Genomic DNA, 26,850 nt, shown 5'->3' on the forward strand with positions numbered 1-26,850 from the left:
CGTCCGAGGGAGTAAGGAACTGCAGGAGTATTCTTTAATCTGACCAAGTAAAATGTCAAAACTGGTGGCTAATTAGGATATGCTTTCTTGTGGCTCCTTATCCTTCAATTGGTGATTGCTACACTAATCTTCCTACTTAATTTAGGTTGAATTTTTTACTATCACATAATTACCTCATTCATAGGCTATATTTTCATTGTTTATGAGATCAGTAATAGCTAGAAGAGGAGGGATAGCGGAACTAGATAAGTGTAGACTAGCATCTTTCCTTTTATTTGAAACTGTTGTTCTTCTAAGCAAATGTAGCCAGTAGAAGCAGGTTTCATTGCCTAACATTAAGAAAGTTGAAATGTTAAATTTAGGCTAGATATACACTATCATTTCAGTAAAAAATCTACTTCGAGCTCCTATGGAATTTTGACATTACAACTAGATTGTCAAGGATTTGAAATAACTCCTCTCTTTAAGCGCGACAACTCTGATTTACCTCACTTATTATGCTGAATCTTCAAGAAAATCCTTGCAGGGTCGTCCCATCTAAAGAAAAAGTTGCTTGCACTGATAATTATAGGTACTATGTCAAACTTTGTTTATCTTAAGTAACTAATAATATCAACCTTTAATGTCTAATAATTCTCTACATCATGTATGTAGCTTCTTCAGTTTTAGGGTTGGCCATGGTTGTAGTTGCACTACTTTCTTTCACAAGAACAAAGGCATCTCAGAAACTTATCTTAACAAAAGAAGAAAGAAAAGACAGCCAAGATGTGGAAGTTATGCTTAAGCGCTATGGAGAACATGCTCCGAAAAGATATACCTATGGGGAAATAAAGAAAATGACTAGTAACTTTCAAGAAAAACTTGGTGAAGGCGGCTATGGTGGTGTATACAAAGGCAGACTACAAGATGGTTCCCCTGTTGCTGTTAAGTTACTGAAAAATCCTAATTGCAAGGGAACAGATTTCATTAATGAAGTTGCCAGCATTAGTGAGACTAATCATGTTAACATCGTCACTCTTTTAGGTTATTGCTATCAAGGCCGCAAAAGAGCTCTAGTTTATGAGTTCTTGCCTAATGGATCACTTGACAAGCATATATACAGTGGTCAGAATCAGAATTTGATAGCATGGGAAACGTTACTCCAGATTGCAATTGGCATTGGACGAGGCTTAGAGTACCTGCACCAAGGATGTAGGACACGTATTTTGCACTTCGACATTAAGCCTCACAACATACTGTTGGATGCAAAATTCTGTCCGAAAATCTCAGATTTTGGCTTAGCTAAGTCGTATGTACAAACAAAGAGTTTGATGACAATGTCTGGCACAAGAGGCACACCAGGATACATTGCTCCTGAAGTGTTTTGTAGAGGCTTTGGCGGTGCTTCCCACAAATCAGATGTCTACAGTTTTGGGATGCTGGTTTTAGATTTAGTTGGTTGTAGAAAAAACAGTATTGCTGGAAGTGAGCAGACTGGCAGTGAGCTATATTTTCCTCACTATGTATACAAGCAGTTTGAGCTTAAAGAGGACCATGAGCTTTTGGGAATCTCAAATGATGAAGAGAAAGAAATACAAAAAAAGTTGGTAATAGTTAGCTTGTGGTGCATCCAAACGAATCCTTCAAGTCGGCCATCAATCAGCAGGGCAGTGGGAATGCTCGAAGGAGACATCGAGTTACTGCAGATTCCTCCAATCCCATCTCTGTCCTCTCCTCCTAAGTCATATAATCAACATGATTCACCTACTAACACTGCAACATTAGAACTTCAACCGACAAATGTGTCATCTGAATAGGAGATTGGTTCTAAGGAACTTTGGAGATGGGGGGCACTATGAGCAACATTTGATTATTTGGTGTCACTATGGCTAAACTACAACGGATGGTTAACTATTACGGAGTGACAATTTACCACAATATCAACCAATACACTTTCAAAGATATAATGCATCTTAAAATTTTGTAATTGGTTTGCTATCGTTGCTTAGGAAAGATACAATTAGTCTCAAGATTTAGCTCTTTGAAGAAGCAAGAAATAGACATCAGATCATGTTACTAGCTCTTGTACTTCAACACTTGAAGCATTACAAATATCTACATTGCATTTGGCATTTGCCTAATTTATGGCAAGCAATATAATATGGGGGCACATAGGGCAATAATTTGATCAATTCGTAGTCACTATGGTTAAAGCCTAAACTCAATAAGCTAGACTCTTCTATGTGTTAGCTTAGTTCAAGGTTTTGAATTAGGTTCTTGTTCAAGACTCCGAATTTCAAACAAATTCAAGTCGAGTTTTCAAGTCGGGTCAATTTTGACAAGTCTAGCACTCATAAAGGCCATGTAGTCCAATCAATGCAAGCCTAAATCCAACCAGTTATCAAATGCATAAACATCACAACAATTACAATCAACCAAAATTGTGATTAAAGCACTCATAAATTGGTAAAACATAGTATCAACAGTATATAATTAATTTATTTCTTAGTAGAATCAGTACCTCTAAGAGATTGCCAGAAAACAGGCCAATTCTTTTGAGCTTCATTCCAACCCCAGAAAGAACCTTCCCTTAAAGGATCCCAACTAGAAGACACAATCCCATAACTAACCCCTAAAAGGGCAGTCCCAAAGAAGATAAAGGACACTATAAAGGGCACCCAAGTTGGTACATCAATTTTTAACCCAACTTTTAAATAATAAAAAAATGGGAAAAATGCTAATCCTATAAACAGAGGTACCCCAACTGAAAATCCCATCCTTTTAATCATCCTGTTTGTAACAATTTCTGGGATAATCCCTTGTTCTGCTTCTTCAATTTCATCATCATCTTCATCTTCTTCTTCATCATCCTCATTGTTGATTTTCTTGCTTTTTTTGATCTTTTTATTTGGGGCACCAAATCCTTTAGGGTTTCTGAGAGTGGCTTTAAGGTAGGTTGGTTTTGAGGAGAGTGAAAGTATGTTTTTGTGGATTTTTGAGGTGGGAATTAAGAATTTTGAAGTGGGTTTAATGGTGGGTGTTGATTTATTTGGGCAGATTAATGTGGGAGCTCTTTGGAAGGAGCAAGACTCCATTTTTTTGAAGCTTCTCTGAACACTGAATTACTGTGAATTTCTCATATAGTTGGGTGGTGATGGAAAAAGGATAATCTTATCCGGGCTTAAATGAAATTACACCATTACCCCTAAATCTGTCCATTGAATTTTTTTTTTTTTTAAGGAGTCCCAAAGACACTCATTTTCGTTTATTACAGTCCTACGATATCTACAATTGAGTTTCTTGATTGATTAATAATTCTGTTACTCAGACCTCGGACACGAATCCATAGGTAAAGTTATAAAATCGTACTCGCATTAATAATACACGAAATCGAAGCGATTTAGGAGGTGTCGGGAGCTGGTGTTGGAATTTCATGAAACACTACGGGATGAATCTCAAGATCATATAATATTGTGTGGACCCATATAAGACCATTATCCAGCAACGTAAAGCCCTCGTGAGAGCTTATAGTCAATACAAGATACATGTACGAAAACGGGTAAAATGACCATTTAAAGGCAAATTGGATGTTCCCCTCACTTAATTACTCTCAGAGAGTATCAGGGACCATGGTAAAAATCTCAGCAATTTTTATTTCCGGGTGAAAAAAGATCAAAAAAATACAAAAATGAAGGCTCATCTATAATCCACAGTTTTTGAGGGAAATTTTGAGATTTCGGGGCCCGGTGGCGAAAAGTGTTGAGACCCTACATTAGTCAAAAACTGACCCAACCCGAGGACCCGACCTTGACACAATGATCTGAACTCAGCCTGTACTCGAACAATAGGGTGGATTATAGCCTTCAATTTTCCCACTTTTCGACACCGGGCCCAAAACCTAAAAATTTCCTTAAAATCGTGGATTATAGCCTTCAATTTTGTAATTTTTTCACCTTTTTTCGCCCGGAAATAGAAATTGCCGAGATGTTTACCATGGTTTCTAATGCCCCCCGAAAGTCGAATTGGGTCGGTGGAACCATCCAATAGGCACTTAAACGGTCATTTTACCAGTTTACAACTTGCACCGAATTTGTAAACTCAACCTACCACGGACATTTATGACAACATATAATGATCATATGTGGTTTCAAATGGCATTATATGACCCCGAGATGTGTCCCTTAAGATCTTAAGTCTTTTCGCCACCGGGCCCCAAAACCTCAAAATTTCCTCAAAAAGTGTGGATTATAGCCATCAATTTTGTAATTTTTTGACCTTTTTTCGCCCGAAAATAAAAATTGCCAAGATGTTTGCCATGGTCCCTAATACCATTCGGGAGTCCAATTGGGTCGGTGGAACCATCCAATACGCCCTTAAACGGTCATTTTACCCGTTTACAAATTGCAGTGATTTCGTAAACTCAAGCCTACCACGGACGTTTATGACACCATATAATGATCACATATGGTTTCAAACGGCATTATATGACCCCGAAATGTACCCCTTAGGTTCTCAAGGCTTTTCGACACCGGGCCCTAAACCTCAAAATTTTCTCAAAAAGCATGGATTATATCCTTCAATTTTGTAATTTTTTGACCTTTTTTCGCCCGAAAATAAAAATTGTCGAGACGTTTACCATGGTCCCGTATACCATTCGGGGGTCCAATTGGGTCGATGGAACCGTCCAATATGCCCTTAAACAGTCATTTTACCCGTTCACAAATTGCAGTGATTTCGTAAACTCAAGCCTACCACGAACATTTATAAGAACATATAATGATCATATATGGTTACAAACGACATTATATGACTCCGAGATGTATCTTTTAGGGTCTCAAGCCTTTTCGCCACCGAAACCTCAAAATTTCCTTATATAGCGTGGATTATGGCCTTCAATTTTGTAATTTTTAAACCATTTTTTGCCCGAAAATAAAAATTGCCGAGATGTTAACCACGGTTCCTAATACCTTCCGGGGGTCCAATTGGGTCAGTAGAACAATCCAATATTCTCTTAAATGGTCATTTTACCCGTTCACAACTTGTGGTAATTTCGTAAACTCAAGCTTACCACGGACATTTATGACAACATATAATGATCAGGTTTCAAACGGCATTATATGACCCCGAGATGTATCCCTTAGGGTCACAAGCCTTAACGCCACCGGGCCCCGAAACCTCAAAAAGCGTGGATTATAGCCTTCAATTTTGTAATTTTTTGACCTTTTTTCGCCCGGAAATAAATTGCTGAGATGTTTACCATGGTCCCTAATACCATTCGGGAGTCCAATTGTGTCGGTGGAACCATCCAATACACCCTTAAACGGTCATTTTACCCGTTCACAAATTGCAGTGATTTCGTAAACTCAAGCCTACCACGGACATTTATGAGAACATATAATGATCATATATGGTTTCAAACGGTATTATATGACTCCGAGATGTATCTCTTAGGGTCTCGAGCCTTTTCGCCACCGGGCCTTGAAACCTCAAAATTTCCTTCAAAAGCGTGGATTATAGCCTTCAATTTTGTAATTTATTTGACCTTTTTTCGCCCGAAAATAAAAATTGCCGAGATGTTTACCACGGTTCCTAATACCCTCCGGGAGTTTAATTGGTTCGGTTGAACCATCCATTATGCCCTTTAACGGTCATTTTACTCGTTCACAACTTGTAGTGATTTCGTAAATTCAAGCCTACCACAGACATTTATGACAATATATAATGATCATATATGGTTTCAAACGGCATTATATGACCCCGAGATGTATCCCTTAGGGTCTTAAGCCTTTTCGCCACGGGCCCCGAAACCTCAAAATTTCCTAAAAAGCATGGATTATAGCCTTCAATTTTGTAATTTTTTGACATTTTTTCGCCCGAAAATAAAAATTACCGAGATGTTTACCACTGTTTTTAATACTCTCCGGGAGTCCAATTGAGTCGGTTAAACCATCCAATATGCCCTTAAATGGTCAATTTACCCGTTCACAAATTGCAGTGATTTCGTAAACTCAAGCCTACCACCGACGTTTATGACCACATATAATGATCATATATGGTTTCAAACGGCATTATATGACCCCAAGATATATCCCCTAGGGTATCAAAACTTTTCGCCATCGGGCGCCGAAATTTCAAAATTTCCTTAAAAAGCGTGGATTAGCCTTCAATTTTGTAATTTTTTGACTTTTTTTTCGCCCAGAAATAAAATTTGCCGAGATGTTTAACATTGTCCCTAATATCCCCCGGGAGTCCAATTGAGTCGGTTAAACCATTTAATATGCCCTTAAACAGTCATTTTACCCGTTCACAATTTGTAGTGACTTCGTAAACTCAAGTCGTAACGTACGTTTATGACAACATATAATGATCATATATGGTTTCAAACGGCATTATATGACCCCAAGTACGTTTATGACAACATATAATGATCATATATGGTTTCAAACGGCATTATATAACCCCGAGATATATCCCCTAGGGTCTCAAAACTTTTCGCCATCGGGCGCCAAAATTTCAAAATTTCCTCAAAAAGCGTGGATTAGCCTTCAATTTTGTAATTTTTTGACTTTTTTTCGCCAGAAATAAAATTTGCCGAGATTTTTAACATGGTCTCTAATATCCTCCGGGTGTCCAATTGGGTCGGTGGAACCATCCAAATATGCCCTGAAACTGTTATTTTACCCGTTCACAAATTGCAGTATTTCGTAAACTCAAGCCTACTATGTACGTTTATAATAACATATAATGATTATATATGTTTACAAACGTCATTATATAACCCCGAGATATATTCCCTATGGTCTCAACACTTTTTGCACTAGGCCCCGAAACCTCAAAATTTCCTTAAAAAGTGTGGATTATGTAGTCGTATTTTTTCTATTCTAAAAGTTCAACTTACTTTCAAAAGAGGTGTAATCTTCATTATGCATATTTGAGTCAATTTGACCATCGATATACTACGTATCTTTAATTCTTCACCTATGTGTAAAAAAAAATTACTAGTTTAAAAAAATGATATGTATTTGAAAAACTTGAAACAACTGCTCGTACATTTTATTAAACTGAAATAATTTATGATGAACTAAAATTATTTTTACCAATTAAATTTTACTCCGGTAACTTATTTTTACAGAACATATGCCCATTACTTTTAAGCAGTTACTCGATAATTATTTGAACATAAAACAAGACCATTTAGGTTTTGGAAAGATAAAATTTCCTCATAACTGTACAAGTCCTTTCAGCGTATTTTAGACGGATATTTACATAGCATCACCAAGGAAATAAACATCCAAGGTCATTTACATATTCAAACAAATAAAATGATCGCTTATATACTGTCCGAGTCTTATCACATAAAATTAAGATGTGACAATCTATAAAAACTATGAATAAACTATGTACATGGAAAATGCATGTGGGAGTGTGGGACTAGGGTAATTTACTTCCAACAAGTCCTACAGTTGGATTTTCGTGTAAAGGTCTTCAAGAGCAGCATACAAAGGCTCTGCAGCCTTCGGTTTATCCACCGTCCCAATCAAGATATCAGCTGCTGTAAGATAAGGGTCACCATAAAAGCGTAGATTTGCGTCTATCCTTGTCGAGACAATATTCCCTTCCAGTGATACTCCCACAAACGCCCCTGTAACATCCAATAATAACCCAAAGCTATCACATTCCATATTCATGATTAAAATTAAATTTTGCCTACTCTTCTAGTCTAGGGAAAAAAAAATGGGCTAAATAAATATAATTCCGTCCAAAGGCCAAGAGATGAAAGTTTCTAAAAGTTTTCCTAAGGAAAATGGAACATCAAAGGGTCGAATGTGTGAATTATGCATTAATGAAAATCCAAAAAATCAGCTCAGGCCCTAGCCACCTGACTACATTCTAAGAATCAGTTTGTCAGATTATTAGTAAGAATCAGTTCAGTAGAACATTAAGGTGGAAAAAACGATGCCTTACTCATTATTTGGTCAACAGAAGAGAAAAGGATCTAGTGGAAGCTTAAATAATATTGGTGATTGCTTAGTATCAAAGTCTTTAATAATGTTTCCTAGATGCATCATGAATAAGTACTCTAGGATTCCAGTTTGAACCAACACTTTAAGGCTTACATCATGAATTGAAAAAATCATACCTTTGCTACAACTATAAGAGTAGCACATGCCAGATCCTCTATCCCCAGCTCGAAGATCTGCTTCAAGCACTCTTCCAACTGGACCGGCTGCAGCACTACAGCCAGCTCCGAGAGAAAAGTGCATGCGACTACAAAATGTCTTCACAGCTTTATAATCATGAAGCACAATTATGAAATCTGTTAGCTCACCTCCAATCTGTTGACCAAAATAATAGGATTATAATCATTGTAAATAAAGAACTGGAATGACAGTAAAAATCTATAAAACTATACTCATGATATCATCAGCCAAAAGTATAACATCTTTCTCACAAGAAAACTATGCCCAGCCTCAGCAGCATTACCAGTTTTCCGCAAATCAAACAGTAAACATTATTCAACTCAGAAGTCAAAACTAAACATAGGCATCAACTTGTGCAATTGATTTCTTACAAAGCAGAAAATGCTGAGATAAGAACCTCATAATTGGAAGCAAAGTGGAAAAACCTAATAAGTCAGTTTCCTAGCAAAAGTGCAGGCATGTCAAGGTTTCTCCAAGTAGCTTATCACGATTTTTGATTTAAACAATCAGTTGCATAATTAATATCACAATTTTAAGACAGGACATTAAACAGAAATCACAGGCTTGCAAATCAAGCAGTTATGGGGTTCAAGGATATATGATCCTCAAACACACTCATAAGATTCCACAGCTTCACTGAGATGTTTAGAGCCCTGATAGTGATATAGTTACATGAAAATAAAACAAACACCAAGTGGTCCTATTTTCTAATCATACATCATTCTGATCAAACTTATATCAGGAGGATAAGCCTTAACTTTATCCAAAATATGACATTATTATCCCTACCTGAACACCCCATCCCAGGCCAACAGAAGCAATTGCAGACGGAGCAGACCATGTTCCATCCATTCTTCGAGCAACTACTAGACCAGTGCCCATCTTATAAGCAACTACAGCACCCATTTTGACAACAGTTAAAATTGCCAGACCTTTAGCTCCTTTAAGAATAGCTGAAGGTATAGATCTTTCAGGATTCAATCTTGCAACCTGCACAGCTCAGTATAATTACAACATAGTTAGATTATAACAGCATATGATTAATGCTATAAAACAAGATATAAAATATAACTGGCTAGAGGATTGAACTTAAAATTAAAAGAATAGAAATATTTAGGACATTGGATAAGGACAGGGCAGTTGCCCAATGAAACTATTAGGATATAGAATGCAATTAACAGATCTGTGGATTGACAATAATGATGCTCCTCAAAGCAAAATTACCAGAATGTCTACAAATATGAAAAGTCTGACGTTAACCACAAAAGATATCAAAATTTAAACTTTTTAAAAAAAAATACATGTCACAAGACACTATAAAGTAGAAACTAGACAACAAGTGTAGAGACCATCCATCATTATAATTTCCCAAATCTCCACTGTTGAAATATATAATAATGATGACATCTCAGCAAGATGGTGACGCTGAGTCGCTGACAGCCTGACACTAACTGGATCTACATAGGTTTTATAGCCTGAATGTCCACAGCTTCATTCCTAGAGTCCTAGCCGATCAAAACTAAAAATTTTAAGGAGTTCGCTAGAGGACACCATACAGTGATTGCATGAAACGGATACATGGGTGGTACTGTGGTAAGGTTGTTAGAAGTTTGTTAGAGGACAGAGAAGCTCCAAGAGAAATGAAAAAAGGAATCAGTGAGCAGTATTATAAATAAGGAAAGATGAAGGTGGGAAAAAAAAAAAATCAGTCCTCAAATTGTGGTAATTTGTAATTGTTTGGTTACTCTGGACATTCGATATAAGCTTTATCTTCTTCTCTATTACTGTTATTATTTTCAGCCTCAAAATATTCTGTGTTTGACCATCAAATTGTGAGGAAAAATCAACCTGGTTCTAGCACACTAGTTCCACATCAGCATACCTATAAACAATACACCAGACTTAATCCCTCGTACACACTTTTCACAGTTTCCACTTTCCAGAAACAAGAAGCCAGTAAGCATCCAGCCATTACCAAGGCCTTGCAAGGGGAAAGTTGAAAAACAAAATAAAATAAAATAATACTCAACATCCCCCAGGCCATTATAGTTTGTTATGACATCTACAGTGTCAGCCACTAATTTTTTACAGGATAATATATACAAGTACCAAGTTATACAAATCTATCATACAGAAAACTAACATTCATCAGATAAACACAATATACCTCCCCAAACATTGAAAGCATGCAGTGGGGATCTAGTCACTGAAAAAAATGTAACTTTCATCAGGGTAAAAACCATATACTTCCCTTAACATACAAAAACATGCAGTAGGAATCTAGTCACTGAAAAACATTTATATTATAAGACCAAAATTGTACCTGACTATAACTCCTAAGTGTGACAGATGCTTTGTAAATCTCATGCTCCATAGATAGACCAACAGGAAGATTCAACCAAGCTCTAGCACACGTCCAATCCGACACATCGTGCTTTGCGACCTGTACAGCATTGCTGATGGTGTTCACTAGTACCCCTTGCAAAGGATCTAGCCTGTCGTAGCAGGCATCACAAACTCTCTGTGGGTTCCATTCCCTAAATTTAACAGGAAGCAAGCACCTCCCTGTTGAGCATACCCGACAAAATATACCCCCACAAAAACGACAGTGATGTCGGCCACGAGTAAGTGCAGTAAATGGAGCAGTACACTGCATGCAAACCGTAGTACAGCTATCTGGCAGCCATTCTGGAGGTTCAGCTTCTAAAACATCTTTATAAGCACTATAGTTAAACCCGCTAGCCTCAAGAAGTGGTGGAGCACTGGGAATATAAACTGATGAATTCAAGACTGTATCACCATTCTTTCCAGATCCCAGGAAAGAAACACTAGAAGTGGGAAGCTGTTGGAGGTCACCACCCTTGTTCCTTCCAGTTACAATAGCAAATATCCCAGCCAAAACATTTTTCAAGTTCACATCTGGGTTTCTATTAAATTGTGAGAAATTTGGAGGCTCCTCACTTGAATCGTAGCCCCCATCATTATAATCTTCAGAGTCACCAATGTATGGATATAAAGCACCCTTCACAAACTGTGATCCTGAAGGACAGGTATCATTTTCTGACATAGGCCACGCAGAATCAACATAGTCATCATCATCATAGTGAACTTTTTTCTCTTCCCTTCCCACATTATTCAGTGAAGCGTATGAAACATTTTTTCCAGACATCGCCATACACTATGCCCACATAAGGATTGATCAGACACGCAAATTCTTGGTGTTATAAGCCTATAACAAGAGAGAAACCGCCAAAAGCATTAAAAACAAAAAAAATAAAGTACATATCACAACAGGTTTGCTTAGATTGAATTCTCAAAACCAGAACAAAGAAAGATAAGGGAATAAGGGCCGCAGCAATATGCAATGACAAAAGGAACTCTGCATGAAGCTATGAAAAGTGTTGCATTCTACTTCTCATCTATGTACTATACTAGAGTAAAGTCCACAAAATCAAATTTTTCCTCCTAAATACATCAACTAATCTAGAATGAATGGCCAAGGAATTATCTAGTTATAGGTATAAAGCAGAGAGAATCCAATAAAAATACCAGTTTCTCGAAACTATATGGAATTATGGACTAGAGAATGACCCACTGAGGATAAAAAATTGTGGATAAGTGCTTCTATAAAGAGCATGATCAATGCAAGGGTTTCCCAATTCGTCCCTCTCCTTTCCTCATTCCTCCGGCTAATTCTCTCTTTCCTCCATCTCACTTTCCACCAGCTTTCCCAACTATTTATTTGATTATTTCTCCTAATTTAATAAATTCTCCACCATATAATTTCTCTAATTAAAGGAAATCAAAAACCCAATTCAAAATAATAAACTACTTGTATTTGAAAACCCCATTGATTTAATGATTTTACTTTCTTGCCCAAATCTCTCTTGCTAATTTACCATCTTCCCTTTGCAAAGGATACTAACAGATTCAACAAATGATGTTCATTCACATTCAAATAATGTTAACAGAAAAAAAAAAAAAAAAAAAAAAAAAAAAAAAAAACTGGTAGACAAGAAAAGGATTGCTCCATTACTGCTCTCAGGTTAAAACTACAGTATATGAGATAAGCACAGTTTTGTTAAAAGGTCACGCTCTCTAACAGCTCTAAAACTTAAGAACCCTTTGGTTTCCTATGTTCAAACAAACGAACCCGAATATTGATTACTTCATCAATAGTTTGGTTCACAGCTAGCTATTAATAAATTTTCGCTACTCTAGAGTCTAGATTTCTACCCTAGAGAATCAAATTCCAATAACATGGAACAATGCACCACTTTTCAAAATCAATACAGATATTCAAAAAAATCACACCTTTATAGGATCTTTATGCCAAATTCTCAGAAAAAAAATATATAACTAATGATCAATAATAAAGAGGAGCGTTTTCATATTTATGTGATTATGTCCTAACATTAATGAATTATAAACAAAATCCTGCAACACATTAGCAATCAAATTTGACTCAATCATCAAATTATGCTCCAACAATCACATAAATTCTTCTTGCTTAAGGATACTAACGTAGAGTACAAGTAGCAAAATTCTAGCAACAAAATCGCTAATTATAATCTTTATTAAATTCAGTAATTATAACCAATTGATCAATAATCAACCTTAGAAGAACCCTAATTGACTATAAATAACAATTAAATTAACAAAAAACCCTAGATAGGAAATTGATTTTAGATGATATAAAATAAATAAAAATCTTACCTCAGAATCTGCTTCAACGAAGGAGAGAAAGCTCGGAAAACGTTTCAATGGAGGAGATAGAAAAAGAGGGGGTTTGCGTGAAATTGATATTGATAAGCTCCAAATAAAAGGGCAAGTTTCTGTATTCACGAGAAGATTGTATTTTGGAGAAAACAGAAGAGGAAGATTGGAAGATTAATGAAACTAACACGCATACAATGTACACCGTCAGATTTAGAAAATATCAACCGTCATGGGTTTTTTGTTTTTTCTTTTTTTTTTTTTTCAAGTCACTTTTCATCACATTGTAAATTAAGAAAATTTTGCATAAAATCACTTTTTTAATCTCATTTTTTGCAATTAGCCACTTTATAAAAAAAATGTTGCAGGAGACCACCACTTTATAAAAACATGTTGCAACTTAACACTTAATGTCGAAAAGTGAGTATTTGACCAAAAACTCGGACGTTGACCCTATCACTCGTCACGCACGTGACTTTTAATGAGGTCTCCCCCCACCCCCCTTTCATCTTTCTTTTTCTTCTTCGATTTCTCAGTTGTTCTCCCCTGTTCCTCTTTCTTCGTTCTTTCTCTTATTTTCTACTCCTCTTTCTTCCTCGCATCTCCTCCATTGTTGGTTGTTGCTGCTTTTTAACAATTCAAGTAAGTTTTTTTTGCCTTTCTCATTCTTCAATTTCTTTCTTTTATGTTCATCTTCTCGTTCGTCTCTTCTCTATTAATTCCCTATTTATTTTTAGGAAATCGATAAATTAGGGTTAGCTTGAGATGAGCAAAGTAAATTGGGGAGAAGAATGAGAGGTAATGCTAGAACAATGATCTTTATGAGAGTGAGAAATGGGTGCTTTCGACTTTCGGGTGTTTTGTCTCTACATTACGTCGTTCATGAACTTGCATGGGTGTCATTGCAAGTTTGGTTCCCTTCTTTAGTGATAGCTTGCACTACTCTATGTCCATCTAAGTGGTTTTGGTTCGTTTGGCGGCTATTGGTACCGAAAAGGTTTTTGGTAAGAACCTTTAGGTTATTCAAGCTCCGTGGTGATTGGTATGATGCATGACCTCTTAGGTCTAATCTTTCACTTTGGTTTCCCCTCTTTGGGTAAGTGACAAACCATGTACATGGCTTTGACTGGGTGTGTGGGCTTTACTTCGGTTTTCAAGGTTTTTCTTCTTGTACTTGTATGTGTTAGCTAGATGTGTTTGGTTGTTTTTAGTTACTTGTTTTAGTTTTATTACGTAGTAGATTGTAATTTGTCCTTCGTTTATGAAATTATCACTGGAAAAAAAAAACCCTATGATTTTGAATTGTTGATATAAAGTATAAATAAATTCTCACGTGCAAAATACTCATGTCAATAACTCACCATCCATTTTTATTGTAATTTCAATAGAAGATAAAATTTTCTTAACCGGTGGACTAATTCGAAATCGAGATCCATTATGAATAATTAGGTTTCACTCTTCTCCGATCCAATTATTATTGCATGGGATTAAACACGCGATCCTTCCTACCATGTACTATCCCAATCACCAAATCTAATTTAATCTAATCTAATCTAATATATATATATAAAGGGGAGTTTTTTCCTGAGATTTTAAAGCGCCATGTAGGATTTTTATTTTTAAAAAATTATTAGAGCGCCACATGAGATTAATATTTTTAAAAAGTTATAATAGGATTATGCCACCTAAGATTAGCTAACGTGTCACGTAGGATTATAAATTATAGTTATATTTAATAAATAATTCAAGTGCCACATAAGCATAATTGACCTATGAGATTTTAATGGTTACATTAATTAAATACGAAATATTATCTTTTTGAGATTAGAAATTTTATCTAATATTTTAAAACAAATACGGAGAAAATGATATATTACGTACAACTAATAAAATAACAACTGTAACCACATAAACATGAAAAATATTTTTTTTTAAAAAAATAATAGACCGCATGGGCTTCATCTAGTATATATATATAAAGGGGAGTTTTTTCCCGATTTGTAAGAGAGCCACGTAGGATCTAATTTTTTTAGCGCGCCACGTAGGATTATAAACCTTAGTAATAGCCAATTAAATAAGAGATTATTAATTTCTTTTAGAATTAAATAATTCAATTGCCAAGTAAGCAAAATTGACGAATGAGATTTTTAAGTTTAAAATAATTAAATATTAAATATTATCTTTTAATATTAGGAATTAAAAAACAAACAAAAAAAAAATAATCAAACAAACCCTGCATCACACGGGCTTCATATCGTTCACCGGTATACCCAAGTACCCAAAAACTTAATCCCCAAGTGTATGTTTAAGTTGCTTCTCTCTAATCTCTATTACTCCCCCCAAAAAAACCTGCTTTTCTTTAATCTCTGTTTGACTGTTTCCCATTGAAGCGCACTCCACGTTCGCCATTGAGGCGCCTTCTGACATTTCAATCCTCCATTGAAGCAGCTTCCGAGGTAAGTTGTTTCTTTCTGTAATCATCGAATATCAATTTCACAATCTAGGGTTAATCGTTGATCTAATTTATAATTTTATTGTCAGTACAGGAAATTTAGGGTTTGCATATTTGAACTATTGGTTATGATTACTAACGAGCGATAATGTTTTTAGACAAGAAAATTACGAACCTAATCTGATTATTGAATCAAATTCAAATATGCCTTTTCTTCCTATAATTATGTGATGTAATAAGTGAATTAATTTTTGAACCTATAATGTTTGGATTGAACTATGAAATTGGACCTCTTCTCCAATTAATTAGTGTTGAATTGATTATATTGTTGAATTTTTGCTTTACTTTTGATTGTTAGGATACCTGGGAAGTCAATCCTGGGAATTCTGGCGAAGCATGAGTAATTCCTTGAGTTTCGAACCGTTTAACAGGTGATTTATATCATCTTATGAAGAGAACTTTTTCGAATTAGATGTTTTTTTTTATCGGTATAGTTTGCTTACCTAATCTTTGTACAGGTTGGTGAAGCTTACAGCCCGTGCATTTTATGATGATATTTCAACAAAAGGTGATAATCAACCCAAGACGAGCCGTAGTGATAACCGGGGGACGGCAGTGGTTATTCTTGATGCACTCACTAGGTATATTACATGTTGTGCTTTCAAATGATATAAACTTCCTTATATTTCTTATTTGGGCAAACTATTGCATAGTTGTTTGTGTGAGTTCATAGACTGTTAATAGATGTGTTGAAAGAGGAGCTGCATTTGTGGTCAATTCTAAACCCTAGCTATAATGTGTTTACAGTGGCCAACTATGAATGTACACGCATAACAACAATTCCTTAGAGTATATAGTCATCATAGAGGAACGAAACACTCACTACGAATGCTTACTACATATTGGATGGATAATTTGTTTTTCTGTTCCCTTTTTTTCAATTGCCATTGTTACTGTCTCTCAAATGATTGATCTCTGGTTTTAATGTACGTTGCGCAATTCTAGGCGTCAATGGGTGAGAGAGGAAGATCTTGCAAAAGATTTAAAACTTCATTTGAAGCAACTTCGTCGAACATTGCGGTTCTTCGAGGAAGAAAAGCTGGTTATGCGTGATCATAGAAAAGAGGTTACATTTGCTTTTATTTAACATACAAAACTATGTTATTCGCCTTTTTGGACCAATTACCTGTGGCCGTGTTCAAGCATACATTTCGTGTAATTGTTGATCTCATATTCTTATCAGAGGCCTGTAGCTTATTGACTGTTGCCATTTACGTGTGTAACTGTACCAATGTCTCCTATATAGAATTTTGTGCCGATTTAGTATTGTCTTTAGTATCATAAATTCTTATCCTTGTGCATCTCTCTCCTACTCCCTTTCCTTACCTCTTCTGCTTTCTCTATCTGTATTAGGTTAAAAAAATTCCGAACACGAGGTTTTCATCGCTATATTAGAAACCCCATCTTTGAATATGGTAGTTGGTTGTTTTCTAATTTTGCGTCATCATTTGGGTGGATTTGGAGGGGGTGAGGGTGGGTTGGGGTGAGGTGAATTATTGTGTAGGGAAGTAGAATGCCATTCCCCTCCTGTCAACAAGTCTTTAGAAAAGTACATTCCTTTAAAGAAATTGGTGACTTTTGCTATTGGTCTTTTACTCCTTTATCCTGGAAATTCTGTGTTCAGTGCTAACTGTCCTGCCCCATTTTCTGGTAAGTAAATACATTGTCAAGCATTAATAATTTAAATCATTCATCATGAATTATGGGATATATCCAAATTCGAAGCTTTTGGAGATGGGTTTTTAATGACTGTAAGTTTAATAAGAAGGAACTACTTAAAGGGAGAACACTTTACACAGCAGAATGCATTTGGAGGATGATGGTGATGGTGGCTTTAGGGGGCAGCTTTTTTCACATGCTTGGTTATTGTGAAAATGGGCTTACAATGAACTAATGCTAACATGATACAGTAGGGTTACCTGGTGGTTCTTCCTCTTGGTACTGAGTTTTTTTAATAAATAATTCTAGACTATCCCCTCTTCTTAGGATTATCTCATGAGTGTAATACATATTTCTTTTTAGTTATACTGATGCACCTAAAGGGCTGATAAGTTTAGGCAGTAAAGCAAGCTTCCTGTTGCCTGTTACAATGTTTTGTATTGTTAGGTTGCAAACTTGCAATTGCCTTTTATAACAATACTTGATAGTGTGTAGAAGGAAGTCGTTCTCAGATACCATGACATAGTTCTTGTTTAGCAGATTGAAATTAAGTTTTGTTCTCTTAGTAGATTCTGTGGTTGTGAAAGTGCTGTTAAGCCTGTTATGTTGTTTTTTTTTTTCCTCCCCTCTTGTTGCATCCGCATTTCCAATATACACAGCAAATCTTGCCTGCATTTAGAAGCTTTGACTTTTTGGAAAACATGTCTGTGTTTTTCTATTGTCTTATCAGCACTTAATATCCTGCAGACAGCAAAAGCAGTAAAATTGCATAATGCAGCCCTTTCAGCCACAGTTAATCACCATCATGGAAGAGAGGGTGAAGACAAGATCAAGCTGCACACTCATTCATACTGTTGTTTAGATTATGCACAGGTTGGTTATCATTGATGTCCGTAATTCTCTTGTTATGCATATGAATGGAATAATGGATATTTTTATTTGTTCTTTCCTTAGCAATGAAGTTATGTTGCTATCATAGTAACATTTTGTGTGCTGTTGGTGTTGTCTCATTATCTGCCTCAAATTCATTGCTGTTGCCACCTTTCCATGTTAATTTTTTTAGTTTCAAACTTAAGTTGCTTGTGAGTTGCCTTATTAGAGGAATTTTCCAGAGGTTGAAAATCTGTAATTTCGTGCAGATTTATGATGTTGTGAGGTACAGAATGCATCGTATGAAGAAAAAATTGAAGGACGAGTTGGATAGCAAGAACACAATCCAGGAATATATATGTCCCAGCTGTAATAAAAGGTTGGAGTCACTGTTTTCTTTAGCTCAAAAGCTTTAATGTATTATAGCATTCATGGAAACTAAAGATTCCTGATGTTGTATGGCTAGATATACTGCTCTTGATGCAGCAAGGCTTATTTCCGAAGATGGTGAAAGTTTTCTTTGTGAAAGTTGTCAAGGGGAACTTGTGGCAGAAAGTGACAAGTTAGCTGCTCAGGAAGTAGGAGATGCTGATGAAAATGTGAGGCGGCGGCGCCGTGAAAAGTTGAAAGAGATGCTTCAGAAAATGGAGGTTTGTGAGTTATTAAGCAGCTTTTAAGTGGCTTTTAATGCCACGTTTACTTAGTTTATTTGCTGGTCCTTGTGTGAGTATCTTTTTTCATGTTCAGTTTAACTGAATAGAGTATTTTTTAGAGCGATACCTTTAAATGTTGAATGTATCAATTACATGTAATGAACTGTTCTTCTTTGTTGTCAGTTTTTTTTTGGTTTTAGATTTTTGCATTCCTTGTTCATTTAGTGCCCTCCTTTTTGTAAACTTCATGTTGCATGCATATTTGATTTTTGAAAAATCTGCTACCTGTTCTAATATTGCTTGCTCTTTTTATTACTGTAATTTCTCTTTTTACTGGTGGTTATGATTTGTATCTTTCCTAAATTGCCCTAGGGAATTAGGGGTCTTTAGGGTCATTGCTGTTGTTAATTACTTTTGCTTTGCTATACACTTGTTTTTTTTCCCCTTCTTTGTCTGAGCAGTTTTGCATTGTGATACATATATTTGATTTATATGAGTAGTCCTGCAGTTACAATATTTCTATGGAGTATGTTTTCTTGGGGATAACATTAAGGTTAACAAATTTCAGGAGCAACTCAAGCCATTAGTTGAGCAACTCAATAGAGTCAAAGATCTGGCAGTTCCTGATTTTGGAACTCTGCAGGCCTGGGAAGTAAGGGCTAGTGCTGCTGCTCGTGCAGCTGGTGGGGACAATCCCAATGATCCCTCTAGGTCATATCAAGGTGGAACACCAATGCTTTTCCTTGGTGACCCTAAGGTGAGGTACTTCTATCTTTAACAGTAAGTGTGTTTGTTTGCGTGCTTGTACAACTCCTGTTTGTGGTGTGGTTACTTTCCTACTTTTCTGTGGCAAGATTTATCCACACTTACCCGGTTACCTATGTTACTTGGACTCGGATGAAGTGTCAAATTAGACACGGGTGTCCAAGCATCGGACTCGCCCATTTTCTTGAAAAAAGTTGTGTGTTTTAGTTAAAAATGAAGTCTCCAAGTGTTAGTGTCGGTGTCCGACACGTGTCGTGTCGTGTCGACAAGGACACGTGAGGTAAACGAAAGAGTCCGAGTAACATAGCCGGTTACCAATCCTTTTTGGCATCCTCCCTCAAACCTCTGTGTTTTGTTGGGGGTTGGGGTACGGGGACGTGAGATACTTGTTATCTGAGGATGTCATTAACATCTCACATGTCAGTTGTTAAAGAGGGACTGACATCATGCACCTCATTATGGTGGGTTTAATTAACGTTGACGCTGTGTTTCCAGATTCATGTTGCAATTAGTGGCGTGGAAGATAAGGAAGACTCTAAATCTGGTACTGGAAATGCACCCATGAAAGTTCTGCCTCCTTGGATGATCAGACAAGGTATGAAATTAACAAAGGAACAGCGTGGTGAGGGGGAAGAGGAACCTAAGCCTGACGTCACTTCAGAGCCCTCTGATTTATCAGATGACAAAAAGTCAACTGTTGTCAAGGATGAAAAAACCATCCAGGTTTGTCTTTTATAGTTTATAATTTGATTAAAAAATTGATAAGTGATAAGAGCCCTATGACAATTGTTTTACTTATTGGCCTGGCCGTATAATTTTGTAGGATGAGTATTTTAAAGCATATTATGCCGCTATCTTGGAACGACAACGGGAACAAGATGCCAAGGGGCAGCAGGATGTATCTAATGGAGATGTTACAGGTCAAAGCACATCTTCAGATCGTCAAGTTGGCATGAAATCAAAACATGAGGACGAAAGCGAAGATGAGGATGTGTGGGAAGAAGCTACTCCTTCAGGTAAATGTCTCTTTTTTTAGTCTCTAACTGGTTGCATTGAGCCCTGCTTACCTTGGTAGCTATGGTGTAGTATTGCATCCGTCATTTGATTAATTTTAATTGATTAGCAGGGAACTCTGGAGAAGGCTTTAAGGTCGACTTGAATGTTCAAGCTGAACCTCTACCAGAGGAAGAGGATAACGATGATGATGATGTTGAATGGGAAGATGGTTGATTCTTGAATTCGTACCCAATTTGATATTGGAGTTTTGTTGGAGAATGGTGATTGTACGATGACGATGATGTTGAATGTGAAGATAGTTAATTCTTGAATTCCTGAAACCCAATTTGATATTGGAGTTTTGTTGGAGAATGGTGATTGGTGCTGTAGTGAAAACTAGCTGCAAACACTCCTTGCACTGTTACAAGTCCCAAGTTCTTAACATCAATCAGTGCTTGTTACGGAGTATTATTATTACTCCCTCTATATCCAAATGTTTGTCCCATTTATCCTTACATTTTCTGCGGTATTATAATTTAGTTATGTCAGGCTACGTATTGTAAAATTTCTGAAAACAAAAATCTTGACTATGTTTTTGAAGTATGGAAAGATCATTAAAATACTCCCTCCGTCCCCTTTTGATAGTCTCTTATGCACAAATTTTAGTCCCAAAATGTTCACCCCATTTGCTTTTTCCAACAACCATTAATATTAATTTTTTACTAAAATTCTCTCCAATTTGCAACAATACTTTATATTTCTCATGTACTTTTATTACTTTCGCTCTCTACTTTTTTGTATACCCAATCTCAATTTATTTTTTCAATTTAGTTTAACTATTCTTATTTGTGTTTATTAATTCCCGTGAAAAATGCCCATAAGGGACTATCAAAAGGGGACGGAGGGAGTATTAGATTTACAACCTCTTAAGATTTCATATAGGACAAACAAAAGAAAAGAGAAGTGACTTTTACAAAATTCTAAACCGTACAAAACAATGCAAGGAAAATAACACTCGTACTAATTATGTATTTACACAATTGCTACAAATTCGATAATCTATACTTTATTGCTTTAACCAACTATAAGAGAGCCTACAAATTCAGAGATGGCCTAATTAGGGCCCAAATCTATAATTATCTGGGGCCCAATTGCCCAAATTCAACAATGTCATAAAGTCATAGTTCGTGTAGTTTTCTATCCAAAACATAAGAGCAAGTCTGGCCCATTGTTTGGTAGAAAGTCATGAGATCAGTGAGCTGTTCTACAGACATTTTTTCCATTATTTTTTTTGCCAAATTTTCTTTCTCCTCTTTCACCTTAATCTTCTCGAAATATGTAAACGCATTTCTTACTGTTGCTCCTGCTTCTATCAACTTTGCTTCTTGCTGCTTACTCATCACTGTGTTAGACTGCATCACAAAAACAAAGCACATTAATTTTAAGCCTTCAAATGCTAGTGTACAATTTGAAACGGAGGTAGTATATGAAAGATAGGTTATTATTGTGTATTATATTTTCCACTTCAGAAAAATACAAGTAGAACTGAACTGAACTGAACTTATTGAGGCTGAACTGAACTGAATTGAATAGAGCTGACATGAATTGCTTATGAGAGAAGAAAATTAGGAACCTAACTGAACTGATTGGAGCTGAATTGAACTGAACTGAAATTATGCTGAACAGAACAAGCCCTAGTAAGTATGAACCATAACGCATGTGCATAGTGAAGTAAAAGTAATACCTCGAGAAAATTTGCTCCAACATCAAGCTCGGATTCTTTAGATGGTTTGATACCATTTCCGCTTGAATAAATATCTTTGGCAAGCGAGAAACTCCTAACAATAACTCTCCTCTTTTTCTCCAATGTGTGGTCCAACTTTAGTAACTTAGGTACGTTTATTGAATTGTTACTAATCCTTTTTTGGTATGCAATTGCTGCCTTCACAAACTCCTATCATTTTTTTTTTAGAAAAACAACACAATTATTTTCGTCAAATGATCAAAACAATTATTGATGCAAAATTTGATCATACAAAAACATATTAAATTTTATAGTCTTACCTGATAAGCACAAGGACAACCAGGATAATCAAACTCATTAGAGTCGGATCGTCTCATACGTTCAGGATGAAATTGGAGTCCCATGATAAACTTTCCATCCTCGGGTTCGTATGTGTCGGGGTCATAAAATCCCTCGATCAACCCATCCGGCGAGTACGCCATGGGGACGAACCGTTGGGCTAGTCGCTTGACCCCTTGATGGTGGTAGCTATTGACAAGAATCTCCAAATTCTCTTGTGACACCAAAGTTTCCTTAAACCACTTTTGTAATGGGGTGCCTTCCATCACCTTAACTACGTGCCTATGATCATCGTAGTTGTTATAATTGATATGGGCTACTCTTTGCTCTTCGGGTACCTTTCTCGCTAGCTCTTTCTCCACGTCTTGATAGAGCGTTCCACCACAAGCTACATTTAGTACCTATTAATACGACATAAATTTTTAAGATAATATAGAGTCACAGATGTACATACGTACTTATGCTAGCAATTCTTTTTATTATTTTTCAATTATAACAGTTTGACTTTTACATGTGTCAATGTGCATTTTTTACTTTTAAGTTTCTTTAAATTAGTCTTTTTTTATTTTATTTTTTATTTTTTTAATGTTCAAATTTACACCATTTAACCTAATAATTATAAAATTTACATTAGGATGCGTGTACATACCTGATATCCACGACAAATGCCTAGGTAAGGGATGTTGCGCTCGAGGCAGAGCTTGGCGAGCCTGAGCTCAATTGAGTCCTTTTCCTTGTCAATGGCGGTGTCACTAGCGTGTAGTCGCCGGATTTCCTCAATTTCCTCGGGTGAAAGTTCACCGGAGTTAAAATCGGATTCATAGAGAGAGGGATCAATGTCCTCGCCTTCACATAAGAGTACACCGTGAATAGGCTCAAAGCTCTCTAATAGCATGTGAATGCCCGAGACCCTGGGCACTATTACTGGTACTGCCCCATACTTCACTATTAGGTCCAAGTGATATTCACCTAATCACGCACAAGCCCAAAATAAAGACTTCTTATTATTATTATTATTATTATTATTATTATTATTATTATTACTGTATTACAAGTTAAGAAACGTATACGAAAAAGTTAGTAGAACCGTGTAAAAATTATTTCGTCATTATTGATATTATTATTACAGTATTAATCTTAACACGGGAATTTTATTTATGATACCAATAACTGTTAACCTTTGTGGAAAGGAGCTAACACGTACATACTTCGAATTAAATATCCGTCATTACTTAAATTATCACCTATATATCATTAATAATAACATTTTAATTTGACTAATTTTTAGTGATATCTAATAAATTAAATTGGCATTTAATATTTAGTGGATGAGGGGTATTAATCAATTTTTTCAAGGATCACTTGTTACTCGTGTAAGATGGTGCTTTTCTTCTTGCAACAATGCACAGTTTGTTGGAAAATTGAAATTTGAAAAGGCCAAGGCGAAGAAGGTCCCCCAATAATATTGATTGAGTTGTTACTTGCTAATTAGTGTTATATACGTATATTCGGATCTCTTTACTATAGTATATACTATATAGTATATACCACTCAAAATTACTAGTGCAAAATATCATCATTATTGTTTGAGCAATTTTCTTATTAGTACTAACTACTAAGGTTATATTTTTGATAGAATTGTGTTAGCTCACTAACAATAGTAATAACATTAGTCCTAAGGTGATTTTGAAATTGTTGGTGAGCTGATGTACGATTTTATCAACAAGCGATTTTTAGACTCACGAGACTACTCCCTAAGTCCCTATTATTTGATGAGTTATAATTTTGTTAAAACTACGAATTACGTGTATCTCTTATTATAATTTTTCTATTTGCAACAATAATTTTAAGTTTTCTTAAAGAGTATTATTTACCCCATTTCCTGAGCAACGTACAAATCGATCTAGTTATATATTCATAATTAAGTGAGGTTTTTGTAAAAAAAGTACTCGTAGTTGCTGATGTGCATTACTAGTATTGCCTAGTTGGCAAGGTAGGTAGTGTAAGTTTCTCTTTTCTTTTTTAATATTTGGAGATAGGTATAAATTTCTGTTCTCAAGGAAGTCAGTCGCTGACTTTGACTTTATATTTCTGTTGTTCTGTTTTCAGCCCAATAACTCTCTACATTTTCTTTTTTTTTGAAACAATCTCTCTACATTTTCTGTTTTCCACTAACTTAATAAAGATTAAAGACTTAAAAAGGAAAAAATAAAAGGGCTAAATATACAATGGCATGATAACGTGTTTAATTGTAAATTTGTACATACATATCTTTAAAACATATGCATGAATGCATGATATGTTTAATGAACCTAACTTATAGGCTTAATTCTAGCTGGTACACTTGTGTATTATGCTGGTGGCAGATTAATGAGAAAGCCACTAATTAATTCTGAATAAAAGGAGTAATAAATTTTTTCCTCTTTGAAAATGCATTTTAAACGAAGGTTACAATCATTTATTCTGAAATCAAATTGGTATCACTAAAAACTACGAAGTAGAGTAGTATTTTGTTTAACCAATTTGCATTTTATTGTTATGACGAAAAATCTTCCAAAAGTATTAGGGTAGTAGAAAAATACAATATTGTGATACTGAATAATCCGAGTGATATTATAAATTCATCTATAATTAGTATAATATGAAGTATAACCTAAATGAAAAATTAAACAGACATACGAAGTATAATTTTCGAAATTGATTAGATCTCATATATATCCGTATGACCCTCATGCAATCGTAGCAAATCAGCAATAATAAAACACAACGACTGCATGTATGTTTTTGTAACACATAACATTTGAAGAAAGGCAAGATCGAAAAGAGATAAAGAGAGATAGATACCGACGAAATCGACGAATTTGTTCTTACGAACGGTGCGTCGAGAAACAATGAGAACTCGTGGCAGGATCGCCGAGAGATTTGCAGCAGCAGCCATTTATATACTATTATAAATTAAACGAGGACGACAACAACAACAACGAGGAGGTTAAATTGGCAGCCTAGCTAGTTGTTAAATTTAATGAAATTTCAGTAATCAAATATTTAGAGTTGAGATATAGTTATTGGTGTATAATGCAAATGAATGGGAAAAATGGTCTCTATTTATAATAAGAGAATGAGGGAAATCTGGAACCTGAAAGAAAAAGGAAAGAGAGAGAAAGGTGGTAGTTGCACTTTACTATTGCTGAAAGTGAGAGGCGGAGAAATGTAAGAAAACATACAGCCACTATCCACGGGCTCATGCGCCGCGTAAGCAAATTCTCTTTCCAAAACTCACCGTTCTAACTAGATACTACGTTTGGTTGTACGTAAAAAGTTTGTTGCAATTTTCATGGAAAATCCCTTATATAGAGATTGCATAAAATAATAATATAACTAATTTTATAGGAAAATTAATTAAATTTTGTTTATATACATTTGATATAGTTTATCTGAGACTCCATTTGAGTTATTAATCTAAGTTTAACTAATACATTTTTATTTTTAAGAAATAAGCATTGTCGATTAGTGTTATTAATGTTTGATTATCCATCATAATCTTTCCCTTGTAATCTTCTTATATGTAGTGTAGCCTAAGAGTTTTATGTACAATCTACGAAGTATCATTTTTCTTATAGAGCATTCAAGTTTTATAAATTAAGAAGTCATGTTTCAAAAAAAAAAAAAAAAAAAAAAAAAAAAAAAGTCAAATAGTTATTAAAATTATGAAAATTAAAAATAAAACATAGAACGTGGGAAAGAAAGTGGTTATCCAAGGGAGGGAATGTCTAGGACGGGTCAAAGCTGAGTATGAGCTGATCTGGACCAGGCGATTGAGTTAACCCTATTTAGCATTTACATCTCACTTTAATCAGACCAAAGTCCACGTCTTTGTTTATTGATTTCATGATCTCATCGCATATTATATGACGTATTATTAACTGTATGTATGCTCTAGTTTCTATTCTTTCGGTGGAGGTATTATTAGTATATTAACGTGGACCTAATCACAAAACTTTAACCATTCTTATTTCTTAATATAAGTTGATGTTTTGAAAAATCAATAATATTATAACCAATCTAATAAAAATACCTTTGAGTATGATATACGAGTACTCGTATAAACTTATTTAATTATCGTATTCTGGTATACTACTATCTAAAATGAAATGCCACCTAAGCTATAGTCTACATGTCTATCTTGTGTCTTTTCATTTTGATAATTAAATTACAAGTTATAAGCAATTATCTGGCTAGTTTATCTTTGGAAGATAAGGCATTGTAAAGCCCCTAAGGTTGGAGGAGCATGTAAACTTAATGGTTGGATAAGGGGGAGCCCTACTTTATCACTTTGATAAACAAAATTAGTTTATTAGAAGGCAAAATCGTAAATATAAAATATATAAATAAAATTATCTAGTTAGCATGACATTT

The 26,850-nt window shown here is 35.4% G+C and overlaps 3 protein-coding genes and 2 pseudogenes across 3 annotated transcripts; 2 read left to right on the forward strand and 3 right to left on the reverse strand.

Annotated features, from left to right (window-relative positions):
• The first annotated feature begins 644 nt into the window (after positions 1 to 644).
• Positions 645 to 2,111, forward strand: LOC145593856 (rust resistance kinase Lr10 pseudogene; annotated as a pseudogene).
• A 293-nt stretch (positions 2,112 to 2,404) lies between these two features.
• LOC145595011 (protein PAM68, chloroplastic pseudogene) lies at positions 2,405 to 3,137 on the reverse strand (annotated as a pseudogene).
• Positions 3,138 to 7,178: 4,041 nt separating this feature from the next.
• Positions 7,179 to 13,002, reverse strand: LOC145594664 (uncharacterized). Its single transcript, XM_081650999.1, has 5 exons — positions 12,897 to 13,002; positions 10,504 to 11,409; positions 8,970 to 9,170; positions 8,120 to 8,315; positions 7,179 to 7,621 (listed from the first exon to the last, which is right to left on the reverse strand). The coding sequence occupies exons 2-5, from the start codon at positions 11,353 to 11,355 to the stop codon at positions 7,437 to 7,439; spliced, it is 1,434 nt and encodes a 477-aa protein (XP_081507125.1). The 5' UTR covers positions 11,356 to 11,409; positions 12,897 to 13,002; the 3' UTR covers positions 7,179 to 7,436.
• Positions 13,003 to 15,260: 2,258 nt separating this feature from the next.
• LOC145594594 (transcription initiation factor IIE subunit alpha-like) lies at positions 15,261 to 20,973 on the forward strand. Its single transcript, XM_081650915.1, has 11 exons — positions 15,261 to 15,352; positions 15,707 to 15,779; positions 15,867 to 15,989; positions 16,354 to 16,474; positions 17,815 to 17,940; positions 18,207 to 18,316; positions 18,404 to 18,587; positions 19,159 to 19,347; positions 19,851 to 20,078; positions 20,179 to 20,371; positions 20,482 to 20,973. Exons 2-11 carry the CDS (start codon positions 15,745 to 15,747, stop codon positions 20,583 to 20,585), a joined length of 1,413 nt encoding a protein of 470 aa, XP_081507041.1. The 5' UTR covers positions 15,261 to 15,352; positions 15,707 to 15,744; the 3' UTR covers positions 20,586 to 20,973.
• Positions 20,974 to 21,349: 376 nt separating this feature from the next.
• Positions 21,350 to 25,397, reverse strand: LOC145594901 (putative glutamine amidotransferase GAT1_2.1). Its single transcript, XM_081651250.1, has 5 exons — positions 25,279 to 25,397; positions 23,084 to 23,403; positions 22,416 to 22,835; positions 22,096 to 22,305; positions 21,350 to 21,763 (listed from the first exon to the last, which is right to left on the reverse strand). The coding sequence occupies exons 1-5, from the start codon at positions 25,370 to 25,372 to the stop codon at positions 21,530 to 21,532; spliced, it is 1,278 nt and encodes a 425-aa protein (XP_081507376.1). The 5' UTR covers positions 25,373 to 25,397; the 3' UTR covers positions 21,350 to 21,529.
• Positions 25,398 to 26,850: the final 1,453 nt, after the last annotated feature.

The sequence above is a fragment of the Chenopodium album genome, chromosome 19, assembly GCF_948465745.1.
Source record: "Chenopodium album chromosome 19, dcCheAlbu1.1, whole genome shotgun sequence".
Classification (NCBI taxonomy): Eukaryota; Viridiplantae; Streptophyta; class Magnoliopsida; order Caryophyllales; family Amaranthaceae; genus Chenopodium; species Chenopodium album.

Bases quoted from the DNA above. Each gene is read 5' to 3' on its own strand.
- LOC145594664 (XM_081650999.1), bottom strand. From the start codon at position 11,355: ATGGCGATGTCTGGAAAAAATGTTTCATACGCTTCACTGAATAATGTG. The intron at 9,171-10,503 runs GTACAATTTTGG...TGAGCTGTGCAG, and splicing joins CACTTAGGAGTTATAGTCAG to GTTGCAAGATTGAATCCTGA. The intron at 7,622-8,119 runs GTATGATTTTTT...TGGATGTTACAG, and splicing joins CTCTTATAGTTGTAGCAAAG to GGGCGTTTGTGGGAGTATCA.
- LOC145594594 (XM_081650915.1), top strand. From the start codon at position 15,745: ATGAGTAATTCCTTGAGTTTCGAACCGTTTAACAG. The intron at 15,990-16,353 runs GTATATTACATG...GCGCAATTCTAG, and splicing joins ATTCTTGATGCACTCACTAG to GCGTCAATGGGTGAGAGAGG. The intron at 16,475-17,814 runs GTTACATTTGCT...AATATCCTGCAG, and splicing joins TGCGTGATCATAGAAAAGAG to ACAGCAAAAGCAGTAAAATT.
- LOC145594901 (XM_081651250.1), bottom strand. From the start codon at position 25,372: ATGGCTGCTGCTGCAAATCTCTCGGCGATCCTGCCACGAGTTCTCATT. The intron at 23,404-25,278 runs GTATCTATCTCT...GTGCGTGATTAG, and splicing joins CAAATTCGTCGATTTCGTCG to GTGAATATCACTTGGACCTA. The intron at 22,836-23,083 runs GTATGTACACGC...TCGTATTAATAG, and splicing joins GCATTTGTCGTGGATATCAG to GTACTAAATGTAGCTTGTGG.